Source organism: Saccopteryx bilineata, chromosome 3 (assembly GCF_036850765.1).
Source record: "Saccopteryx bilineata isolate mSacBil1 chromosome 3, mSacBil1_pri_phased_curated, whole genome shotgun sequence".
Classification (NCBI taxonomy): Eukaryota; Metazoa; Chordata; class Mammalia; order Chiroptera; family Emballonuridae; genus Saccopteryx; species Saccopteryx bilineata.
The window spans coordinates 225450582-225476630 of NC_089492.1; the positions used below are offsets into that span (position 1 = coordinate 225450582).

A 26049-nucleotide genomic window follows, 5' to 3' on the forward strand; every position below is an offset into this window, starting at 1 on the left:
GATTTTTTTTATCTTCTCAAGTCACATTGTCCATGTATATAAGAGTTATTGAATTATAACACAAACTGTCAAATCCAATAAATGTGGATAAGGAGCCAGGTGGGCAAATGTTAAAGGAAGCAAAGGACAAAGAGATACGTTTTCCGTACAGAGGCGAGTATTTGCCTAGCTTTTTAGAATCTATGATAATAAAATTGGAGAAGTTAGAAACCTTTTGTTAGAATTAGGAGCTATTACCCAATTTAAGGCATGCTACTTTCTTCAGTTCTATACTCCAGCTGTCATGTTAAGTGTTTGTAAGTCTCAGAAAATAAAAGTCATGAGTTTGTATGAGGTAGAGTGCAGTATCTTCAGAAAACATAAAACTGAGCTTCCGGTTTTCACAAAGTTTGAGAACACTTGATATTTATAGTAAGCTACGAGATTATCAGACAAACTGTACAGTAAATCTTTGTTATGGATTGCCTCTGAAGTTGCTACTGTTTACCATTTTTAATGTCACATGAAATCATAAAATATGAGTAAACTTAAATAGGGCATTATAATTTCTTTCCTTTGAATTTTTAAAGGTTTTCACTTATGCATAACTCAAAAGAATTACATCATATTTTTTACTGTAAATGTATTAGCTCTGCTATGAAGTCATTTCATTTTGAGCCTTAGAAAAAAATGACTTCTAGCCAACCAAGCTTTTGTAGCATGCCCTCTAATTCACATTTTAATAAATGTCATTTTCTAAGTGCATTACCTCATGTTTTGGCTTTAATCCAGATGAGTACTGAGAAAATAAGAGAAATGTGCTTTCTGACTGATTCATCCATATTTTATTTTACTTTTCATTAAGAAATTACTCTTTGAAGAAAATCAATAATCTTCTCTGACTGAGGGGAGAGGTTAGTGGGTTACAGTGGTGCATTCTAATTTCTCAAATCAAACTGCTTTCAGCAGCTGTTGCTGATAGAGATTTTGTCCTTTCTTGCTCCTGCAGCCTGGGTACATGGCGACCCCAGAAGAGTGGCTTATCCTACAGACAGCCAGGGCCACTTTTGTGGCCAGAAGGGTACCCCCAATGAGTGAGTACGGGCCACCTTTGCTTTGTCTGATGTTGCTGCTTAAGCTAGAACCTAGAAATGGTTTTTACATTATTCTTACTGGACTTGTTAATAAGATTGAAACTTATAAGGAAGGCCTTCCTTCCCCCTTTTCCTAGAAACAGTTTATAAGCAACTGGAGAGTTTCATACTATATGGCTTAAGACAAGATGTCATTGTATGGAACAATTTATTAGATTGCATGAAGATGCAGCTTAGTGAAAATGTAATGGGTGAACTGGACCAGTGATTTTATCAAAAGCCATATTTTAAAATGCCTAATAAAATGGCTTTTAGAAGGCTGAGTTGAGTAGCTGCTGAAAAGCTACACTTTGCAGTTGTTAAACTTGCATTTGCCACAAATAAATCTCTGATAAATCACTCCACCTTTCAAAGTGAGGAGCACACCCAGAAAGTCTTCAATGTGCAGTAGATTTTTCTAGGCAACTTGGCTGCTGAAGACAATGAACCCTGAATAGCTGAAACAAATAAGAACCAAGGTTCCATCAAATTCCTTTCTATTGTTAATCATAACAGAAGCTTCCATTTCTGAAAACAAGTTTTTTTTATTTCTTTACCATAAGAAAACAAAACAGAACAAAAATCCACCTGGCAAGCCCCCTATGGGGCAATGATCTGTCCATCTGAGATGTTGCTTTGTTCCTCAGCAACCAAGCTATTTTAGCACCTGAGGTAGAGGCCGAAGAGCCATCTTCAGTGCCCAGGGCCAACTTGCTCCATTTGAGTCACAACTGTGGGAGGAAAAGAGAAAGGTAGAGAGAGAGAGAGAGAGAGAAAGAGAGAGAGAGAGAGAGAGAGAGAGAGAAGCAAGAGGGGAAGAGGTGGAAAGAAGATGGTCACTTCTCTTGTGTGTCCTGACTGGGAATCAAACCTGGGACATCCACATGCTGGGCTGACGCTCTACCACTGAGCCTACCGGCCAAGGCCTAGGGTAATAATTCTTATTTGAATGTCAGTAAATAAAAATATCCTAGACATTGACAACAAAACTGTCACATTATATAGGACAAATAATGCACCAGGTGGTAAAAATCATAAAAATCTCTATTTCTATTTCTCTAGTTCTTTTAAAATACACTATTTTAAAAGGGCACCTGTAATAAGTTTTTCAGACCTAAACCAATGACCCATTTATTTCCAATAAAAACGGATACCATAATTGTCAGTGCATAAGGATCATTCAAAGGTAATCTTATCATAATGCAAACATGTTTATTAAAGTATTAGATATATAACAATATATTGTAAACTATATAACAATCCAATAATATGTGAATAATAGTAAATTAGGGCCTATCTATTTAATGAACTATAATGGAGCCATTATAATTATTTTTATATTTTTAAGGGTTGAATCTGCTGATTTTCCTTTACAGTTTCTATATTTTATATTATGATTATAATTGCCTTTTTTCTCCTGAAAATAACATTCACGCACATTTTTCAAGTATTTTTATGGTTTCTTTTTTTACATTTCCAATTTATTTGTGTATATGGACTAAAGTAAGAATAACACTTTTATTTTTTCCAGTTGCAGAACCAATTATCTTAGAATAGTTTGTTAAAAATATACTCTCCCCCAATTTCTGATACCACAGTTATCATATAATAAATTTATATATTTGTTTCTGAACTACGTATGCTATTCTGATATATATATTTAAACTTCTCAAATATTTTAGTTCCTCTCCCCTTTTTCTTAGTGAGTGGGAAAGATAGAGAGGGACAGACAGGGACAGACAGACAGGAAGGGAGAGAGATAAGAAGCATCAATTCTTCATTGAGGCACCTTAGTTGTTCATTGATTACTTTCCCATATGTGGCTTGACCAAGGGGCTCCAGCTGAGCCAGTGATTCCTTGCTCAAGCCAGTGACCTTGGGTTTCAAGCCAGTGACCTTTGGGCTCAAGCCAGCGACCATGAGGTCACATCTATGATCCCACATTTAAGCTGGTGACCCTGCGCTCAAGCTTGTGAGACTGCGCTTAAGCCAGCAACCTCAGGGTTTCGAACCTGGGTCCTCTGCGTCCCAGCCTGGTGTTCTATTCACTTTGCCACTCCCTGGTCAGGGTCAACTGGTTTAAATCTTAAAGTAAAAGTATATTAATTTTAAATTTAAACAAGAAAGTTACATTAAATTGTGCTTAGGGTTTCTAAGAGTAAGTGAAAATATTTATAAAATATCAAATTTCAATGATGAAAACACCGTGAAACTATAATTAAACTATTCAGAAAGAAATAAATCTAATTATCAATATAAATTTTAAATGTGATTAAGATGCAATTTCAAGTCAGTAGCAAAAAGGATGGTATTGAATTAACTGAAATTCATGAATATAAAATAAATTGGATATCTATCTCCTACCTTACAACAAATGAATACTGAGACACTAAATATTTTGTATATAAAATATATGACCAAAAAAGTAACAGAAGAAAATGCAGCAGAATTTATAGTTTGTGGTGTAAAGAAGCCTTTTCTAAATGACAACCATGGATAGCTCATCCAGACAGAAATTCAAAAGAAAAGCATTGGACTTAAACATCCTATTAGAGTAAATAAACATAACAAACTTTTACAGAATGTTTCACCCAACAGCAGAAAAATACACATTCTTCTCAAATACACAAAGAAAATTTTCCAGATAGATCAGATGGTAGGCCACAAACAAATTTTCATAAATTTTTGAAAGTTAAAAATATATCAAACATCATTTCTGACTATAGTGGTATGAAAATAGAAATCAATTACAGGAAGAAAACTGGAAAATTCACCAATATGTGACTGAAAAGCATGTTAATGGGCCAAAGAAGAAATCAAAAGGAAAATCAAAGGGTATCTTAAAAAAAGTTTTATGTAGGCCCTGGCCGGTTGGCTCAGTGGTAGTGTGTCGGCCTGGCATGCAGGAGTCCTGGGTTCAATTCCTGGCCAGGGCACACAGGAGAAGCGCCCATCTGCTTCTCCACCCCTCACCCTCTCCTTCCTCTCTGTCTCTCTCTTCCCCTCCTGCAGCCAAGGCTCCATTGGAGCAAAGTTGGCCCGGGCGCTGAGGATGGCTCTGTGGCCTCTGACTCAGGCACTAGAATGGCTCTGGTTGCAACAGAGTGATGCCCCAGATGGGCGGGCAGAGCATCGCTCCCTGGTGGGCATGCCGGGTAGATCCCGGTCGGGCGCATATGGGAGTCTGACTGCCTCCCTGTTTCCAACTTCAGAAAAATACAAAAAAAAAAAAAGTTTTATGTATTCCATGAAAATGGAAATACAACATACCAAAACTTATAGGATACAACAAAGAAGTTCTAGGGGAGAGATTATAGTGATAAATATCTATCTCAAAAACAGAAAAAATCTCAAATATATAACCTAACTTTATACCTCAAGGATCTAGAAAAAGAACAAACTAAGCTTAATGTTAGTAGAAGGAAGGAAATAACAAAGATCAGAGTGGAAATAGATAAAATAGATACTAAAAGATAATTGAAAAGATCAATGAATCTAAAAGCTGTTTTTTTGTGTGTGTGGGAGGGGCCTGGAAAGGAGCAAAACAGACAGAATTTTAGCTACACTTACCAAAATACAGAGAAGAGATATTACAGTTTATTGCAAAAATACAAAGGATCATAAAAGACTGTTAAGAACATTATATACCAACCAAATCAGACAAACTAAAAAAAAAATGGATAAATTTTAGAAATATATAACTTTCCAAGACTAAATCATGAAGAAATTAAAAATCTGAACAGAATATTAGTAATCAAAACTTCCCAACAAACAAAAGGCCAGGGTTAGATGGTTTCACTGGTGAATTCTACAATACATTTAAAGAATTAATACCAGGCTTTCTCAAATTTCTCCAAAACATAGAATAGGAGTGAACACTTCCAAATTTGTTTTGCAGGACCAGCATTACCCTGATACCAAAGCCAGATAAGGACACTATAAGAAAAGAAAATTGCAGGCCAATATACCTTATGAACAAACATGCAAAAAGCTTAAACAAAATATTAGCCAACCAAATTCAGAAGTACATTAAAACAATTATATATCATGATCAAGTATGATTCCTTTCAGGGATGCAAGGATAGTTCACCATCCACAATTGATTAATGTAACATACCACGTTAACAAAATGAAGGATAAAAATCATATGAGCATCTTAATAGATGCAGAAAAATCACTTGACAAATATTAACATTCATTTATGCTTAAAACTCTCAACAACCTGAGCATAAAGGGAATGTACCTCAGCATAATAACAGTTATATCGTACCTCAACATAATAACGGCTCGTAGCTAATATCATATTCAATGGTGAAAAGTTTTCCCTCTAAGATCAGGAACAAGACAAGGATGCCCATTCTTGCCACTTTTCTTAATATAGTACTAAAAGTCATAGCCAGAGCAATTAGGCAGATAAAAGAAATAAAAAGATCCAAATTGGAAGGGCAGAAGTAAAACTATATTTTCAGATAACATGATATTATATATAGAAAACCCTTAAGACTTTACCCGAAACCTCTCGGAACTAATTGAATTCAGTAAAGTTTTAGGACATAAAATGAATACACTAATTTCAGTTGTACTTCTATACACTAATATCAAACTATCAGAAAGAGAAATTAAGAAAACAATCCCATCTACAATTGCATGCAAAAGAATAAAATATTTAGGAATGAATTTAACCAAGGAGGTGAAAGATCTGTGCACTGAAAACTATAAAACACTGATGAAATAAATTGAAAAGACACAAATAAATGAAAAGATGCACCATACTCATGACTGGGAAGAATTTATATTTAAAATGTCCATACTACCCAAAGCAATCTATAGATTCAAGGTAATCCTTATCAAAATTCCAGTGATATTTTTTCTACAAATAGTATCCTAAAAGATATATTGAGGCCCTGGCCGGTTGGCTCAGTGGTAGAGCGTTGGCCTGGCATGCAGAAGTCCCAGGTTCGATTCCTGGCCAGGGCACACAGGAGAAGTGCCCATTTGCTTCTCCACCCCTCCCCCTCTCCTTCCTCTCTGTCTCTCTCTTCCCCTCCCGCAGCGAGGCTCCAATGGAGCAGGGATGGCCCGTGCGCTGGGGATGGCTCCTTGGCCTCTGCCCCAGGCGTTAGAGTGGCTCTGGTAGCAAAGGAGGGACGCCCCAGAGGGGCAGAGCATCGCCCCCTGGTGGGCAGAGCGTCACCCCCTGGTGGGCGTGCCGGGTGGATCCCGGTCGGGTGCATGCGGGAGTCTGTCTGACTGTCTCTCCCCGTTTCCAGCTTCAGAAAAATACAAAAAAAAAAGATATATTGAACCCCCACCATATACACACCCCTAAATATACTGCTTACAAAAATGAGGGGATATTTCAAAGTAAATATGAAGCTATAAAATATCCCCTAATTTTTGTGAGCAGTGGAGAAACAAAGCTGAAGGCATCACAGTTCCTGATTTTGAGTTATATTGCAAAGCTATAGTCATCAAAACAGTGCAATAGTGACATAAAAACAGACTCATAGATCAGTGGAACAGAATAGAGTACAGAAATAAACCCACACATAAGGTCAATTAATTTTCAACAAAGGAGCCAATTACATACAATAAGGAAAGGATAGTCTCTTCAATAAATGGTTCTGGGAAGACAATATCCACATTAAAAAAATAAAATTGAAACTTATTTTGTACCCTACAGAAAAATCATCTCCAAATGTATTATAGACTTAAATGTAAGACTTGAAACCATAAAACACCTAGAAGTAAACATAGGAGGTAAGTTCCTTGGCATAGGTCTGAGCTCTGGATTTGGCACCAAAAGCAAAGGCAAAAGTGAAAATAAACAAGTGGGACTACACTAAATTAAAAAGCTTCTGCATATCAAACAGAACCATTAACAAAATTAAAAAGCAACTGAATGAGAGAAAGTATTTGCAAACTATCTGATGAGTGGTTAACATAAATGTATGTATAAGGAACCCATACATCTCGATAGCAAAATTAAAATAAAACAATCTGACTTAAAAAATGGGCAAGAGAAATGAGCAAACATTTTTCCAAAGAAGACATAAATATGACCAGCAAGTACATGAAGAATGCTCAAAATCACTAATTGTCAGAGAGAAAAAAATCTAAAGAGGTATCACCTCACACATATTAGAATAGCTATCACCAAAAAGACAAGAGAGAAGTGTTGGCGAAGATGTGAACAGAAGGTAACCCTTGTGCACTGCTGGTGGGAATGTAAATCAGTGCTGCCCAATGGAAACAATATGGAGGTTCCCATAAAAGTTAAAAATGAAACTAATGTATGATCTAGTATTTCTACTTCTGGTTTTATTTCCAAAGGAATCGAAGTCGCTATCTTGAAGAAATATCTGCAATTTCATGTTCATTGCACCATTATTTAAAATAGTCAAGAAATGGAAACAACCTAAGTGTCCATCAGTGAATGAATGGATAAAGAAAATGTGAGAGAGATATATAAATAATGGAATGTTACTTAGACATAAAAAGTAAGGAAATCACTCCATCTGTGACAACGTGAATGAACCCTGATTGCATTATGCTAAGTGAAATAAGTCAGAGAAAGAAATACTGTATTATCTTACTTAAATGTATGATCTAAAAAAAATGAGCCTATAGAAACAGAGACAGATTGGTGATTGCCAGACACAGGGGTCTTTGGATTTAAGTGGTCAAAAGGTAAAACCTTTCCTTTATAAGTTCTATGGCTATAATGTATGGTCTGGTGACTATAGTTAATGATTCTGTATTATAAGTTTGAAAGTTGCTAAGAAAATAGATTTTAAAAGTTCTCATTATAATTAAAAATTATATCTATATGAAGTGATAAATGTTAAACTAAACTTATTGTGGTAATCATATAAGAAATATATATATAGAAAATCATTATGTTGCAAATTTTAAACTAATACAGTATTATATGTCAATTATATCTCAATGAAATTAGAAAATTAAAATAACTAGACAATTAAGAAATTATGGTGTGTTTGGTATAGCATTTGCTACTTTAAGAAAGTGTAATGCTCACAATCCCCTCTGAAGCATCCCTCTCTACCACTACCTCTTTCCTTCCTTACTGTCTGGCACAGGCCCTGATAATAAGCACTTGGGTGCTTATTACTGCCTTAATTATCCTGATCATAAATTTGTTAACTTGTTTATCTCTCCCTATAAGAACTAACATTTTTTTAGATCAGGGACTTTCTCTTTTACTGTTTGTATCCTCAGCCTCTACAACATTAGCATCATAGTAGGTGCTCATTAAATTCATTATTAAATATATGAGAATAAAAAGGTAGCATAGATAAGAGAGTGATTTGCTCCCAAGGTGGAGGTCGATGTAAAAATTGTACCAAATTCTTAGAACAACACCGCTAAGTGGGTATCATTATTATTGTTTTCATTTAGAAAATTAGGAAACTGAAATTCAGAAAGGTTAAAACAAGGGTCGGGAACCTTTTTGGCTGAGAGAGCCATGAACGCCACATATTTTAAAATGTAATTCCATGAGAGCCATACAACAACCTATGTATGTTACGCACTATCCAATAAAAATTTGGTGTTTTCCCGGAGGACAGCTCTGATTGGCTCCAGCCACCTGCAACCATGAACATGAGCAGTAGGAAATGAATGGATTATAATACATGAGAATGTTTTATATTTTTAACGTTATTATTTTTTTTATTAAAGATTTGTCTGCGAGCCAGATGCAGCCATCAAAAGAGCCACATCTGGCTCACAAGCCATAGGTTCCCGACCCCTGGGTTAAAGTATTGGTTCAGGTTCAGCTAAGTACTCAATGGCAAAAGTAGCATGTTTTAATTCCAAATCCTGTGCTCTGTAGACTAAGCACATTGCTAGAGTTGCAGTGAAATTGATTTCCAATGTTACATGTTTAATACAGTCCTAAAGATATTAAACATGAGCTGGTAAAAACTATCATTAAGTTTTTTGAAAAAGCAAATAAATGAATGTGTGTGTGTGTGTTTTCATTCCAAAATGAAATGCATTTTGTCAGGATGTGTAAGCAAGTTAGTCACCTCAAACAATATACTCCAGAAAATACTTCTTAGACTATAGCAATTAGAGTATTTGTACTTGTTAGTGCCATAATGTATCCTTTGATATCCATGATCTTTTTATTCTTAACTCTCAACTACATTCCTTGTAACTGAGCTTAAATTCCGTGTTTAGAGATTGTGTGCTAGTATCTGGGATGTAGAGTTCGGCTGTTTTTTGCTTTGTTTATCCATGCCTAACTAAAAGGATGCTGAGAAAATCACTGTGTGTTTTCTAAAATGTCAAAACAGAAAAAACAGAGCCCTCAACAGCAAATGGAGTAGTTTTTTGATGTGTAACTTTTCCTGCCTTTTGAGTTTAAGGGAAGTTATTTTTGATATCTGAATATGATCCTTTTCATTGGGATTTCTGTGAAAAACTGAGAACTTGATTGATTTTGATGCCACCTTCTGGCTACTACAAAAACTTCAGCTTAAAAAGGTGTGAAAACAACTTTGAACATTGTTTAATGCACCACAATTATCAGGTCTGAGCTCTTCAGATAGGGGAACAGGAAAGATTAAGTAGGAAAACCTCTTCTATTTAAGTTTTGCATCAATTTGGCATCTAAGTGAAGCCACATTTCCAATCTTACTAAAGAGAGAAGAACCAGGTCTCTTGTGCGAATTTGCTCTATCGCTGTGTTAGTAGGTCACTTTTCCACGAGGCTTCTGTCCTGTAAGGGGGGTGGGAGTGAGGGGGCTGTGCTGGCTGTCAGATTACATTACACTGTAAATGTGGGAAGTTGGCTGTCAGTCATGGGCTTTCAAAATGCCAGAATATGAAGGATTGTGAGCTGGGGTGCTAAACCCCACAGAAGCCTTTTCTATCCCCAAGCGGTTATTTCAACACAAGGAACCTCTGTTTTCGCATGTTTTCCCTGGATGCTGCAACTCTAAGTGCAAGTGTATGGGAGATGGACAGGTGCTCTTTGCACTGTAGATCTGTATGCAATTAGGCTTCTTGTTTTCAGCCACATTTCTCTTAACTCTGAGTCCAAAATATCTCGTCATTTCTAACAAAGCAAAATTATGTCCCACCCTTTTCATTGCCTCAGTGGTGCATCCATCGGAGTTAACATGCTCTCATATGCTTTCCAAATTTGTTGAACTTTCTTGTGTAATTGTAAGCAGATTCCCCTCCCCCACACCCTTAGCTGGAATGGTGAGGTTTATTCCTTTTAAAAATATTTTATTTCCGTGAGACTTGAGAAAGAAGAAGGATGGGCTTAAGTGAAATGTAGATGGTCTTAGACAAGGAGTTTGCAGTTGCTTTTATTTTCTGGTTTCTTAGTGGAAATAAAATCCAGTGTAATAATGAGTTACCGGTACACATTATGGGAATAGTCACTCCCATAGAATTGCTCAACTGCAACCATCACCATCTACTTTGTAACTAAAGAATATGAGGTCCACTGATGTTTAAGCATACTAGTCAGGTTGTAATAGATTAGCTACAAATTTGGGCTGAAAAACTATGGGTTTTAAGGATTCTAGAATTTCAAAAAAACTTATTATGAAATGTGTCTTGTTCATTCTACAACACTTAATAGCTATTTAGAATGGGCGCAGTGCCAGGCTCAGTGTTAGCAAGGTAGGGATATAAAGATGGCTAAGATATAAAGTTTACCCTCGAGGATAGCCAAATCTGGTGAATGACTTGAGTTTATGCAGCATTTTGCAGTTGTAAACTGTTTTTATGTATGGTGATTCTTGATGCTTACTGATTTACCAGTTTTTTAACTACCCCTAAGAGACCTAATGATTGATGACATACATTAGTTTATTCATTTGTTTAGGTACAAATTTGAATCACATGCACCACGAGGCCGTGTGGGTGATATAGTTGCCTGGGTGGTGAAAGAGCCAGCTGACTCTTGTGGTGTCCTGAAGTACCCTTGTGTGTATAATGTAGAATTTATAAACAGATCTTGAATGATCTGAACTTACGGGATCACAAACATGAAATGTGTTTATTTTTCTTCATCACCACCTTTAACAATGTTCTTTCAAACCTCTCTTCTCACGTTGGCATCTCAGGTAGATTCCATTGCTTTCCAGACAGACACTCTGCTATTTAAAAGTCTGATGTAGTCTAATCTAAAATTTGAATCTCATGTCTTCTAACTGCCCCCTCTCAACCCAGCTCAAGTTTTAATGCCGCAAGGGAAGTTGAAGTGGCAGAGAGGGCTTATCCTACTATTGTCCTTCTCTTCCCTCTCTCCTGGGTCCAGCTCTTTCTTTGTGTTATGAGGGGTGGAAGGAGGAGGAGTGTCTGTCACTTTTTTGGCCACAGTCCTAGTTTCATTTGGTGTTGCTACTCCAGCTAAGATACAACTAACTAGCCATCAAGATAACTCTTTGGAATAAGCATCCAAAGCCTGGTTCTTTCATGGTATCCAAGTGGAAATCCTCTGGGAAAGACTTTACTGACTAGTTCTTAGATTTCAGAGCTCAGCTAACTTGCCCTCCTCTCAAACCCTTTAGTTTTATCTCCGGTGACTCACCTGCAGTCTCTTTTTGTCAGATGAGGCACCATCAAGGCAATGCAAGCCCATGTACTTGACACGACATCCTCTCATTTCCTGCCCCCTTTTGCAACTCTCTATGGTCTCTTTGGGTCTCGCTCCTCCCTGCTAAAAGTGGCACAGAGGACTGACTAGTAAGTCTGCCACATAAAAGTAGTCTAATTGGAAAATGAGATGCTGGCCTGCCCTGCCGACAGGTACCCCAGTCTCTCAGAAAGGCTCTCGGAGTCCTCCCTAAGTTAGCATTGGGAAGAAACAATCATACTTTCAGTGAGGAGGGGATAGACAATGCTCTCACCTGTAATCATTGTGTCCTGCCAACTCCCTCTCCAGGTCACCTTCCTCCCCTGCACCCTCTCAACATTTGCTTGTGTAAACTGGGGCAGTAAGGGGGCAGAAGTGATACGAAGTTCTGGCCCACAGTTTTTGTGGAGAACTTTCTTTGTCCTTAGATTTGGATTCCACTTGAGGATTCTGAGTAAGGAGAAAAAGAATTATTCAACAGCCTATTATATATTTTATGTTATGTATGTAGGCAATGAGAATTAATTGGGGATTTGACAAGGTGCTGAGAACATTCTTTTCAAATGTTTAGGGCTTCTCTCAAGGTATGGTTTATACATCACCTGTATCTGAATCCACTAGGGAGCATAGGGGAAAAAATCTGAATTTCTGGGCTGCACACTCAGAGATTTGGGCTCCCTAAAGTTGAGAAAGAGTCAGAAATCTGATTTTCAATAAAAGTTTTTGAAAGTTTTACTGATGCATACTAAAGTTGGACAAACACTTGTCTTAAGCTTATGGTACATTATTTTGTGTCCTACCAACACCACTATGAATTAGGTAAGGTATTATTCCAGAACACTGCTGAGGAAATTGAGATTCAAATGAGAACCATGACTTGCCAAGTGACTGAATAATGCTTCACTCAACACTAGTGATAATCAATGTCAACCTATTCTATTACTATGCCACTGACCATGATTTTGAACACAAAGAGAAATATTATCAATTTATTTATCCTTTTTTCAGCTTACCAAAGTAATACATGCTTGTTTTAGATCTATAAAAGTACAAAAACTTTGGTAAACAAATATAATTCCATCATTTAGATATAATAATTTGTTTCAATATAACATGTTATACCTATTTTTATAAAATTCAAGTCATATCTTAATATTCTTTAGTAACATAATTCCTAAAATTAATATATTGGGAATTTCTTCATCCATTAAACATTTTCTTCAACATTATTTACAAAGATAACATAGTCTTCCATTTTATGGATGTGGAATTTTTTATTTAACCAATTCCCCATTGATGCATGATTTGATTATTTCAACTTTTCACTATAACCAAACATTGCTTTAAATGTTAGGCAGTTTAAAGGGAATATGGACCTGACCTGTGGTGGCGCAGTGGATAAAGCGTCGACCTGGAAATGCTGAGGTTGCCGGTTCGAAACCCTGGGCTTGCCTGGTCAAGGCACATATGGGAGTTGATGCTTCCAGCTCCTCCCCCCTTCTCTCTCTCTCTGTCTCTCTCCTCTCTCTCTCTCTGTCTTTCCCTTTCCTCTCTAAAATGAATAAATAAAAAATTTAAAAAAAAAAAAAAGGGGAATATGGAGATTATATTGCAGCTATTCATAGAAAATGAAGCCAATTTTTAAAGGTTATAATACATTAAAAATGTTTAGGGTCTGAAATTATATGAAATATTGTCACAGTCACTAAAAAGGTTATTTTGTATTTTTTTAACAGGAACAAGAGCATTTTGTTTTATTTTAACCTGTTCAAGTGTACCAGTCCCGCCGTGATTATCAACCTCCAGTGCCCTACTACACAGGTAAGGCGGAACCAGCCTGGCTGGTGGCGGTAGCAACTCTGACCCTTCTTGAATGATAGAATTCAGAAATTTCGTTCGAGTCCTGTATGTGTACAGTTAATGATGAATTTATGGAAAGTGGGAAGACATGCATATGAGCTTTAGTTTGTTCATACACAATCAAAGTGAGGCAGGGATTAATCACTTTAGCATTATTAAAGAACCTTGGTGATTATCCTGTTCAACCACCTATTTTTTTTTTAATTTTTCTATTATTGAGAGAGAAAAAGAGAGAGAGGGAGGAAATAAAGCAGGGGAAGAGAGAGAGAGAGAAAGAGAAGCATCAACTCACTATTCCACTTAGTTGTTCCATTTAGTTGTGCACTCATTGATTGCCTCTTGTGTGTGCCTTGACTAGGGATCAAACCCATGCCCTTGGTGTGCTAGATGACAATTTATCCTGTGAGGCTCCCAGCCAGGGCCCAACCACCTATTTTTATAAATTAATAAACTACAGCTCAGAGAAGTGGAGCTATTTTTCTCCAGATTAGTATTGTAAAGAATAAAGCTAGCTGCTATAAGTAATAAATCTGTTCTTCACTGACTGAACACAAAGTTTCTCTTGGCCATATAACAGTATAAGGCATTGTGGGTAGTGGGGATACAGCACACAGCATTCTTTGATGTTTTCTCCCCACTCCTTGGTTGCTCCCTATCAGTCTCCTTTGCTGGTTTCTCTTCATCTTTCCAACATCTTCTAAGCCTTGGTGTTTCCTCCTCCACCAAACTCATTCCTTTCTGAACTCTACATTTATTCCTTTGGTGATCTCGCCTAGTTGCATGGTTCTAACACTATCTATATGCTACCTTACCTAATCAATATCTCCAAATACGTGTGCTGTCTGACCGCCAGATCTTTCTATCCAACCACCCAAGCAATGTCTCTACATGGACATTTAGTTGGGATCCCAAATTAACATCTCCAAAACTCACTTCTTAATATTTTATTTCATGCCTAAAATTGTTTCTTAACCCCAGTAGTCTTTCCTGTTCAGTTAAGGACAGCTCCAAATACCATACAAGCATTTTTGATTCATCTTTCTCTTGTACTGGTGTATAATCTGCCATCTAATTCCTCTGGTCACCATTGAAAACATACCTTGGACTAAAATACTTTTCACCCCTTCTTTTTTTCAAGGAACCATATTTATTTTTCTAGATGAGTCCAGTGACCTTTTGACTGTTCTCTCTGCCTCTATCCTTGCCCTCCAAACCCCAGCCCCTTTCAATCTCTTTTCCGCCCAGCCGCCAGTGTCATCCTATTAAATATGTCACAATATGTCTCTTCTTTGCTCACCCCCACCTGCACTGCTTCCCAAATTACTCAAATTAAAAGCCAAAATTTTAACAATGGCCTACAAGATCCACCACTGGCTGCCCAGCTCTCTGCCCCATAGACTGTCACTCTCCCTTTGATCATGGCACTTGAATCATACTGTCATATGTTGGCTTCAAAGAATCTAGGAGAGCTCCCGCCTCAGAGCCTGGGACTTCGCTCTTCTCCCAGACTAAAGTCCTCTTTCTTCAGATGACTCTGGCTTGATCACTGGTATTCTTCAAGCCTCTCTTCCAATGTTGCCTTTTTAGTGAGGCCTTCCCTGACTACCTATTTAAAATTGCAATCCCACTCATCTAACTATCACCCTCCAGCTTTCTTCCTAAATTTATTCTTTTCATAACATTTATTACCATCTAATAACAAATACTTTTACTTGTTTGTTGTTACCTATCTCCCCCTACTAGAAGGTAAACTGCTTGAGGGCAAAATTTTTTCTCTCTCTTGTCCACTATTGTATTCCCAGTGCCTATAACAGGCTCAGACGAGGTGATCAGTAAATATACTGCTCACAAAATTAGGGGATATTTTATAGCTTCATATTCATTTTGAAATATCCCCTAATTTTTGTGAGCAGTAAATTTGTAGAAGGATGGAAGGAAGAAAAGAAGGGAGGGAGGGAGGGAGAGAGGGAGGGAGGGAAGGAAGGAGGGAGGGACAGAGGGAGGGTAAGAGAGACAGAAAGTAATATCTTCCTATTTCTAGTCTACGAATTTTTCTGCTGTACTATACAAATTATCATTCTCATGATGAAACAAAAAGTAAATCCTTATTTATTATGCTTTTTTTATTGTTTCATAAATTATTTACTAGATCACTCTTTTCTTACAGCAAATGTAGTATTTTAACCCTCAGTGTAATCCTCTCTTCCTCTCCCCAAATTCTGATTTGTATAAGAGTGTTAAACCTACATGAATGGAAGATGTAATAAAAATACTGATTTATTTCAAGTGCCCCTTTCTGGTTACTCAAAGAATCAAAATGAGCCAGAATGTGTTTTAGCTGCCAGTAATGCAGACTTACTTTTTGTCTGGCAGGCAATAGTTTATCTACTGATCTAAGCCATATTTTTAAATATTGTATTTTTTGTTAAACTGCCAGCATGGTCCAAACATGTGTCATAAGCATTTGAAGGACAGAGTGTGATCAGTTAAGAAACCCCACCTCAAGGCCCTGGCTGGTTAGCTCAGTGGTAGAGCGTTGGCCTGGCGTGTAGAAGTCCTGGGTTCGATTCCCGGCCAGGGCACACAGGAGAAGTGCCCATTTGCTTCTCCACCCCTCCCCCTCTCCTTCCTCTCAGTCTCTCTCTTCCCCTCCCGCAGCGAGGCTCCATTGGAGCAAAGATGGCCCGGGCGCTGGGGATGGCTCCTTGGCCTCTGCCCCAGGCGCTAGAGTGGCTCTGGTCACAACAGAGCGACGCCCCGGAGGGGCAGAGCATCGCCCCTGGTGGGCGTGCCAGGTGGATCCCGGTCGGGCGCAAGCGGGAGTGTGTCTGACTGTCTCTCCCCGTTTCCAGCTTCAGAAAAATACAAAAAAAAAAAAAAAAAAGAAACCCCACCTCAATGTGACCTTCATTTTTGGCTAATTATATGTTGATTGCTACTAATCAGCACTCTATTTGAAATTAACAAATTGGTCTGATACAAGGAGAAAGTAAAGAGTAGTTGCTACATTGTTTTTTAACAGTTTATTTTGTGTCTGGAATGAAATATGATGTGCTTCTCTTTAACCACTTTTAAAAACCATTTTAATCACTGTCTTTTTTGTGTTTTATACACAGGACTTTTATATTTGTAATATACATTGTACATTATCATAGTCCCAACTCAGTAGTCCCTACCATCATTTAAAGCCTGAGAAAACGTTAGTACTTTCAGTATTCACTTTTATAAATTCATTTAAATGTATCCAATAGAGGAACATTTAACATTATCTGTTAAAGTCATTTAGCAAATTGTCAAAGTCTAAGTGCCTGTGAGGTAGCTCTTAATATGTTAATGATTTATTCAGCTTAACCCTAATCAGAGTGAATTTTTGACATTTGCATTAATAATAACCTTAAGCCTTCTACCAAAAAGAAAAGAAGTTGAGCATGTGGGATGCTGTGAATGTCCCTAAACAGTTCTGCTTTTGTAGAAGGATACCTGTGAAACTGTTGATAATTCCTCTAGTGGTGTGTGAGTGTGAGTATGTATATGTGATGGTGTGTGTGTATGTGTGTGCACATGTGTGTGAGACTGAGAAAGATAAAATACATATGGGGAATGTGGAGATAGGTTGCCAAAACTTCTAAAAGGAATTAGGCTGCTGCTATGACAAAACAAAACCAACTGAGATTTCAGGGTTTCATTTAGTTATACATCTGTGGTCTTTGCTTTGAGGTCGTCGCCAGGTGCCCTTGTGCACAGCAGAAACATGACCCAAAGATGAGAAAGCGCTGTGAGCTCAGGAGCAGTGTTTCTACCTAACTGCTAATGGAGGTTGAGCTAGAATCTGGCCAATAAGAATAGTGAGCAAAGTGCACAGTCAGGAAATGGAGCAAGTCAGAATAGAGAAGCCTTTCACAGGAGAAAGTGAAGGTGGAGGAGAGAATGTGCAAAAATTGGCTTCAGCTTCATGACTCAATATGACTTTTTCTTTTTTACAAGCAACAGCAAATCAATGGAGTGCATCTTTTCTGTTTCTGCTTTCTCTCTGCGGAGTTACTAATTGGATTTCAGTCACTCCACAGTGGCTCTGGTTTGGCATTAATAGATCCCCAAAGTTCATTAATGCAGAATAATTGCATTGGTGACCTCTCTGCCCACATTTGACTGGCATTGCTAAAAGACTATAATGAGTGCCAGAATAGCCCTAATTTTGTTAAGTTTCTTATAATAATAGAATCCCAATTATATTTTAAGAATTGTTTAGAATTCACTGGCATGATAGTTATTAGTGGTACAAATTATCAATGTTTGAAGCATTTTAAATTACCATTTTATTCATATATAGGGAAGGAAACAAGAGTCTAACCCTGAAAATGCATATACTACATAGGCAAAACTGGTAAAATCTGAATTAAGTTAATGTATTGTAACAATATCAATTTCCTGGTAGTGCTATAGTACTACAGTTTTGCAAATTATTACCATTGGGCAAAACTGGGTGCAAGGTATGTGAAATATGTTATTTGTCACAGCTGCATGTAGATCTACAATTATCTCAAAATTAGAAGTTAAAAGTAAGTCCTTCATTATACAGCATCTAATTGTTTTAATAGAACATCAACATCAAAGGGCAAGGAGTAGAGATTGATAAGTAGTGTGTAAAATTTCATTTCTTACAATAAAATTAGAAAGTTGATTTAGTTTCTTAGCTAGAAAATGGTGCTTGCTTTATCATGGGGGATAATTTAGAAGTCTAACTTCATAGATACTTCCTTGGTTCAACTTGATTCAGTTTCCACCATTGAGTTCTTTTTCTTCACAGATTTGTGTCTCTAAGTGCCCAGAGAAATTTTTAACCTATGTGGAAATGCAATTACCATACAAACAAAACAAAAACTCTTTGACATACTATAGCCAGTTCTGCAAGTCTCCTATTATTAATCCTGCAAAGGTATGTGTGTTTAAGTTTATAAATATACAAAAAAAATTTTCTTTTGTCTCAGCTGTAATATGATCATTTGTAACTGAAAAAGCTCCCAAATCTAGAAAATGATTGCTAAATGATTCCGTTGAAACCGGCACAGATGCACGTATACATACAAAAACACACATACTATTTATAGCATATTATTTTGTGGAGTTGGAGGTTGTGCAAGACTATTAAATCTGGAAAGTTAGCTTCAACTCTTCCCTAACACCAACAGATTCTCTACTTGGATGGGTGTTTTTTGTTGTCAAGAGCTAAGAGCTTAGACAGGACAACAGTGTGGTGATTACAGAGAGAAGGTGGGGCGGGGAGAGGTTGGGGAGGGCAAAGGGGGTAAATGGTGATAGAAAGAGACTTGGTTTAGGATGGTGAACACACAGTACAGTCAATATACAGATGATGTATTACAGAATTTTTCACCTGAAACCTATATAATTTTATTAATCACTGTCATTCCAATAAATTCAATTTAAAAAAGAGCTAAGAGCTAATGTCATTTGCGGTCATCATTTCATTAATGTGGTGATAAAGCCCCATGGTTACTTAGTAATAAGTAGAATTTTACTTCTAAGCCTGGTTTCACTGTTATTCATTTTAAAAATCTCAAAACCCTACCTAGGTTTAAGATTTATAAAGGAATTCTAAAGCTTCATTACATTAATTAGTATTAATGGCTTCCAAATTAGATAAAATGTTGTTTTCCTGAAGAAAATTAAAGGATTAGAGACCTAGGATGTGACTAAGATAGACACATACTTTCAAAGGTGTGCCTTGATTTCAGAGGGTGGGGGTTTACAATTGTTGATTTGATTAAATTGCAGTTAGGGTATTTAAGAGCATTTGTCAAACAAGTATGTGAGTGTGATGATCTTACAATGACTTCTATCATGGGAGTAGTTTGGAATGAGATTATTATGCAACCGAATTTTTTAAAGGACAAAATTTTTATAGTGATTGTAAAAGTTGTCATCACATAACCTTGGAAATGTTAATGTACTCTTCCTTCCATTTTAGTCTCTCTCACAACTATTCATGAATGATGACTGTCCATCAGTGATTTTTCCAAGCAAACCTTGTAAGTGGTTATTATTTTACATTTTAGAAAAACAGAATCTATGAAGAAATTATTTTATTCAAGTCCCCGTTTCACAATGGATGGAACTGAGGCCAAGTTCTAACTAGAGAGAAGAACTTTATATAGTACTGTCACTATTTTAGCTCAAGATCCCAGAGCTCATTAGGAGGGAAGCCAAGGCTAAAGCCCATTTTCCTGACAATAACCAGGGATAGCTCCACCGGCATTCTGTCAGTTTGGGAATTTTGCTACAAAAACACAGATACAAAAAATATTGAAAATTGATTTTTGAAAGCCCAATTAAGTTGATTATTTGGTGCTCTATGAACACCCCCTCACACACATACATGCACATGCAAAGACATACTCTTACACACCGACCCGCAAATTCAGCCAAAATGTTTGTTCAGAAATTGCTTAGGGAATGAGGGTAGAATATATACTCGTCTTTATAATTTGAGATGTAAGATATTAATATGTCTCCTGGATGAACTAATATTTTATATCTTTAAAATATATACTTTATTTAACTGTTTAGAAAAAATAAAATAATCATTCATTTTTCTTTCTTATGATTATAGTTCTAACTACAGAGAAAAAGCTGACATAAAGATGTTCACCACAGTGTTATCCAAAAGGATCCCCTCAAAAAAAAAAAGAGTGCACAGAAAGGAAGAGGGAGGAGGACAGGAGAGAGTCTGAATGTGTAAGGCAAAGCAAGAGAGTTTCGAAAGGCAGGGGTTGTCTCTCATGTCAGACTCAGAAAAGTTAACTCATTCAATAGAAACTATTCGCTAACGTCCACTAGGTAGCAAGCACTGTATTAGGTAATCAGTTCAAGCAGGATGAAGACTAAATATTATTTGGAGGTTTTGGCAATTAGGAGACTGTTGAGATTTTGGGGAGGACAATTTCCATGGAGTGGTGGGGGCAGAAATGTGACTAGGTTAAGGGAAGAGACAGCTATGTCAATTGGGCCAGGGAGAGAGAAGGGGAATACAGGGAGGTTAATGAAGGAATCAGCCACCTGATATTCGAAGTGCTACAGAAGATGGAGGTGGGTAGGCAAGAGATCCTTTGCAGCTAGGAAAGTCAGAAAAGGCTTTATAAACACATATTTCCTCCCTTCCTGGATCAACTGCTTTAACAGGTTCAGGCCTACACCTTACAGGAAACCCTGCAAATCTGTGATGTTTTGCTGGGTCACAACCTCCTGAAGGGCATCCTTGGTGAAATCTGAAACCAACTCTTATGCACAGAAGGCAGAGAGAGATCTAAGAAAAGTCAGGCGACTTCTTGTACCACCTGCCAAATCTTAAAACTTTATATAAAGGCCTTAACTGGGGTCAGTCACATACCCAGTCCACTCTCTCATCACCGTATTTCTGTCTCAAGGCTGTGTCCTTGGGCAGCTTCTAGCCTGGAAAAGCCAAGCAGAGGACACATTCCAAGCACAGGGGAGGGAGTGAAGAGCTTCCAATTACCCAAATCCAACTAGTGGATCAAACTAGAGGTCACATCCCATGGTGACCTTACCCAGCATTCTACCCCTTGTGACCATGACTGGCTCTTACAGCCCCGTGGTCACTCCTGTGGCCATGTGCCCTGAGGAGTCAGCAAGGGCTTTCACTAGCATGGAGGGAGTCTGGGGTTATCTGGCTGCATTGTAGGCAGATATCACAGCAACAATATAAGCGCATGGAAGGTTAAAACAAAGATTTCCAAAATCTGTGACTTTTTTTTTTTACCAAGAAGGTCATGATTTAAAGAATTAAATTACTAAGTTCCCAGGCTGAAGGCCAGATGACTCAAAGCATTTACTTGTGTCCTTATGTGATTAAATAAAGGTGATATGTTAACACACTCATCAGGTATAAACACACAACATGTAAAATATGTTATATATTCATATACATTATATAATTTTATATATTTGATGAGTGGGTACAAAAACCTACTCATCTCTCTGCTGCTCCAAACAAGCCACATAAATTCCCTTGCTTATTAAGCCTGCCCCCTACCAATCTGGAGTGGTCTGTCTTTTCCTTCAGTCTCTCCCCGCCCTCCTTGCCAGGGGCTCATTTTAGATTTACACACAGGAAGCTCCTAGCCAGGCTCATGAACCCACAAGCTTCTTATAAGAAAAGATATAAAAATGATCCATTTTTTATTTCTTTCGCCACTTCACCTAAAATTATAGTTTAAAAATATTTTTAGTAGTACAGATTTGTAAAGGGGTAAGGATTCTGTTTAATCAAAATAAGCACATAGGAGGTTGAAAGGTTAGTTAACTCTTCTCAGAAACTGTGCTGGTCGGCAAAGGGTGGGCCATTGTTGATAGCTTCAGTATTTCCATTTCCAGCCCCTCGAAAAAAACCAGGTAAATACTAAAGGTAGAAGGAAGACAAATTATTGAGGCTTTACAAATAAAAATTGAGTTGTCTTAGTTGAACTTAAAGATTGAGCTTGTTTTTGTTTCCCAAGAAATTATTCACTAATCTCTAACATTCAAGGTTTCACTCAAGGAGTACCTAAGCTTTTTTTTTTTTTTTTTTTTAGATAACAAAACTGAACTCATCCAGTTATACAAGTAAATGTAGTCTTTTAAAAACGGTGTTTACCATGAAAGCTACATTATCAGTATTCTTCTTTTAAAACCTGTGCCGTGTGTCTTACTTGATGAAGGCACCATGTGTAAAATAAGTTTAGAATGTAGCTTCAGGTTGTCATCAGATCTGCTCTATCAGTCTTAGAACAATCAGATGATTTTATGATCATAACATGTTGGGCAATTATTTACACTGAGCGATTTATACATTGTCTAGCAAGCACTTGTTTATAAATAATAGAAAGCTTAACAAAGGGAGGAAATCATGATGTAGGAAGGAGTAGAACAGTGATTACTTTCATTTACATTTATTCTTACAGTTCTCCAGAGATGTTTCCCTGACTTCTCTACTGAAAATGGCACCTTAACAGTCGGAAATAAGACAACGTTCGAAGACGGGAGTGGGAGGACAAGGAGTGCTATAGAACTCAAGGCAGCAGCCAAGTATGTCTGTTTACGTTCCCATTTCCAGTGTTGATGCATCCCAGTAGTGTACCGGGGAGTAAAGCTTCCCCATACAGGGGAATTACTTCTGGGAAATATACGTGACACTGGCGAGTGGTGAGCTCCATTGCTTGTTCATTAAGAAAAGCATTTAAAGGTGAAACCAGAAAAATTCGAATTAATGATAATATTTTTAAAATGGTTGAATCTTTTATTATCAACAAGTATAGAAATAAGACATCAGGGAATGTACTGAAAGACCATCATATGATTTACTGTTTGAACATAATAAAAAAAATTAAAAAAAAACAAACCCTATGCTTTTGAAAATGTCAGTTAAAAAATATGACAACTAATGAAACTACCAGATGTTTTAAAGGGAAAGGACCTTGAGAAAGGTGAAACAACCATAACAATGCTGTTTCAGTACTGTGTCAGATTTCTACATATTACCTACAGTGAAGTGAATCTACTGTTTCCCTGGGCTGTCCACATCAAGGTATTCTACATTACTGGGAAGTATAATTCCCAGGGTGCACACACATGTACACAAACATAAACACATGAGTAGCATTGCATAGCTTGTTGTTGAATTAAAAATACAAAATAATAGAGATATTCTAAAATTTAATTTCTCTTTCTTGAAAGACTTTAGCAGTCCAAATAGATCAGTGCAGTCCCTTCATATTTAGAATATAATAGCAACATGGACAAATTTCACAAATATAAAGCTATGTGAAATAATACAATTCCATTAATAAATTCAAAAGCAAGCACCATTAAGTTAAATGACCCTGTGATGCATATGTAAGAGGTAAAACCAAAAAGAAAACTAAGAAATTTTTATCACAAAAGTCAGGATTGTGGTTACCTTAGGCCAGACATTTTAAGTGGGACACATTGGAAAAGGAGTGACAGAGGGCATTCGCTTTGATCATTCGTCGAACTGGACATTGATTTGTGCACTTTTCTGTACGTATTGTGCCTCCCTACTACAAAGATGTCAAAGGTTTAGGAAGGTAAATTAAAGATGTGATCATTCTTGACTCTATGGATTTTGTAAGTTAAATTAAGCTGATCTTTACATTTAAATTCATTTTACATAGTGAGGCTTCTGCAATACTAAGAACACGTCACACACATTGGAAAAGGATCTATTCACCATTTTTGAAAGCCAGGTTCTCTCTGTGTGTGGATATCGCCACCTTTGCGGGTTTATCAAGGTGACAACTCATGAATGTTGTGTCTAGGAAAAGAATCATTACTGATAAATGGTGTCTAAAAATATGCTGTGAACAGCAGCTTAAAAAATTCCTTTTATCATAACAAGAATGTGTCTGCTTAGTGATAATAAAAAAATAATTGATTTTTTTCCTTCTTTGAATTCAGTAATATCAATAAAATCATTGATGCAAAGGCAATTGGAATGAAAGTGTTTGAAGACTATGCAACAACTTGGTACTGGATTCTCATGTAAGTTTAAACAGAGATTTCCCCCCAGCCCCATTTTGATTTTATCTTCAGAGTCCCTGTGTTCGTGAATTTAAGGTCGACTCAGATGGCCAGTGTTGTATCAGAAAGTTATGAGTATAAATTTTCATTGCATTCATTAAAATACTCTTATAAACATATACTTTAAGTTGTGTGGGGGCAGCATCTGCAGTATGTTTACTTCTCATCACATGTTATAGTGGATGCAGTTGTATTTCTGTTTTCTCATTCATCCTTCCTTGACTTCAAGGGATCATTCTTGCTTTTTAACACATCCTTCTATTCAGTGTTTGTTAGCATCTTCCACAAAGGTCACTGTAATTATGAGGACCTGAAAAAAAATATATTAAGAAAGGTGGAAATTGAAATTTTTCCAGGCATACAATTTGCAGTCTTGATAATGCAGTCACACAACTGGAGTGGGTGCACGTGTTTGAATGTCTAAGGATGTCATTATCATCTGGCTGTTGTGTCACTTTGCTTGTGTCTTTTTTTTTTTTTTTTCATTTTTCCGAAGCTGGAAACAGGGAGGCAGTCAGACAGACTCCCACATGCGCCTGACCGGGATCCAACCGGCATGCCCACCAGGGGGCGATGCTCTGCCCATCTTGGGGCATCACTCTGCCGCAATCAGAGCCATTGTAGTGCCTGAGGCAGAGGCCACAGAGCCATCCTAAGTGCCCAGGCAAACTTTGCTCCAGTGGAGCCTTGGCTGCGGGAGGAGAAGAGAGAGACAGAGAGGAAGGAGAGGGGGAGGGGTGGAGAAACAGATGGGCGCTTCTCCTGTGTGCCCTGGCCAGGAATCGAACCCGGGACTCCTGCATGCCAGGCCGACGCTCTACCACTCTGCCAACCGGCCAGGGCTGCTTGTGTCTTTAAAGCACCTATTCTTCCCTATTGATCAAAGAATAAAGTAAAAACTTCTTTAGATTCTTAGAAGACCATTTATAACCTAGCCCAACTTAAATTTCCTAGGTCCATCTCCACCCAGGCTTTTTGTTTAACCCTATATTCTGAACACATTAAGTAGCATGCCCATCCCTAGACTGTCACACCTCCATGTTTTTGCACATTCTGTCTTCTTTTCTAGCCTTGTCATTGCTTGTGCCCTAAGCAACTTTGTCTTATTATTTAAAGTAAGCTTTTGTGTCATTTATGATATCTTACTTGACTTCCCCAGATCTAATTAGTTATTTCCCCCTCTTTGTCCCTCATCTCCATTGTGTATGTGTGTTTGTGTGTTAACATACCTATACACACATACACATACATACCTCTTTTTTATATAGTGCTTGCCATTTTGTGTTTCATTTACTTGGCTTTTCCCCTCTGATAAACTATGAACTCTTTACCATGGTAATTATGCTAACTCGTCTTTATTTTTCTAACTCTTATTATGGTTCTTGGAACATAGAAGGTGCATAGAAAATGTTAGTGTAAGCAACAGTTATACAAACACTAGGGGGATGAGATAAATATATTTAGCTTTAAGGTACTTAATAGAGTCAAATTGTATTGTGTATTAAATACTAGTGAGTAATGGTTAGATCTGTTAAACTAGTTTTTTGAGATTTTACTCATTTCAGTGCTTTGTTTTAAACAATTAAAATAATTATTGTCAGAGCGTATCAGGATTTCAGGCTATATCTTCATAGCAGAGATAATAGTCTTTACTAGACAGTGTTAAACTTGTTCTGAAAAGGTATACATTGTGATAGAATCCCCTGCCCACCTCGCTTCCAGCACACACACTGGAACCCCCTTCCCCTCCTCGGTGGCACGCATACCCTAAGAATACAAACACCTCCCTTTATTTTCAGCTCTTCTGCACTCATCTAGTTCATGAATATAAAGCCAAAGACTGAT

General features: G+C 37.3%; 1 protein-coding gene across 3 annotated transcripts in view; it reads left to right on the forward strand.

Annotated features, from left to right (window-relative positions):
- The window catches only part of SLC44A5 (solute carrier family 44 member 5), a 419099-nt gene that overhangs the window by 342089 nt on the left and 50961 nt on the right, over positions 1 to 26049 (forward strand). For all 3 annotated transcript variants that reach the window (XM_066264971.1, XM_066264970.1, XM_066264972.1), the window contains 6 exons: positions 989 to 1073; positions 13470 to 13554; positions 18401 to 18529; positions 19580 to 19640; positions 22569 to 22692; positions 24082 to 24165. In XM_066264971.1, the coding sequence (XP_066121068.1) occupies positions 989 to 1073; positions 13470 to 13554; positions 18401 to 18529; positions 19580 to 19640; positions 22569 to 22692; positions 24082 to 24165 (568 nt within the window). The remainder of the gene's footprint in view (positions 1 to 988; positions 1074 to 13469; positions 13555 to 18400; positions 18530 to 19579; positions 19641 to 22568; positions 22693 to 24081; positions 24166 to 26049) is intronic.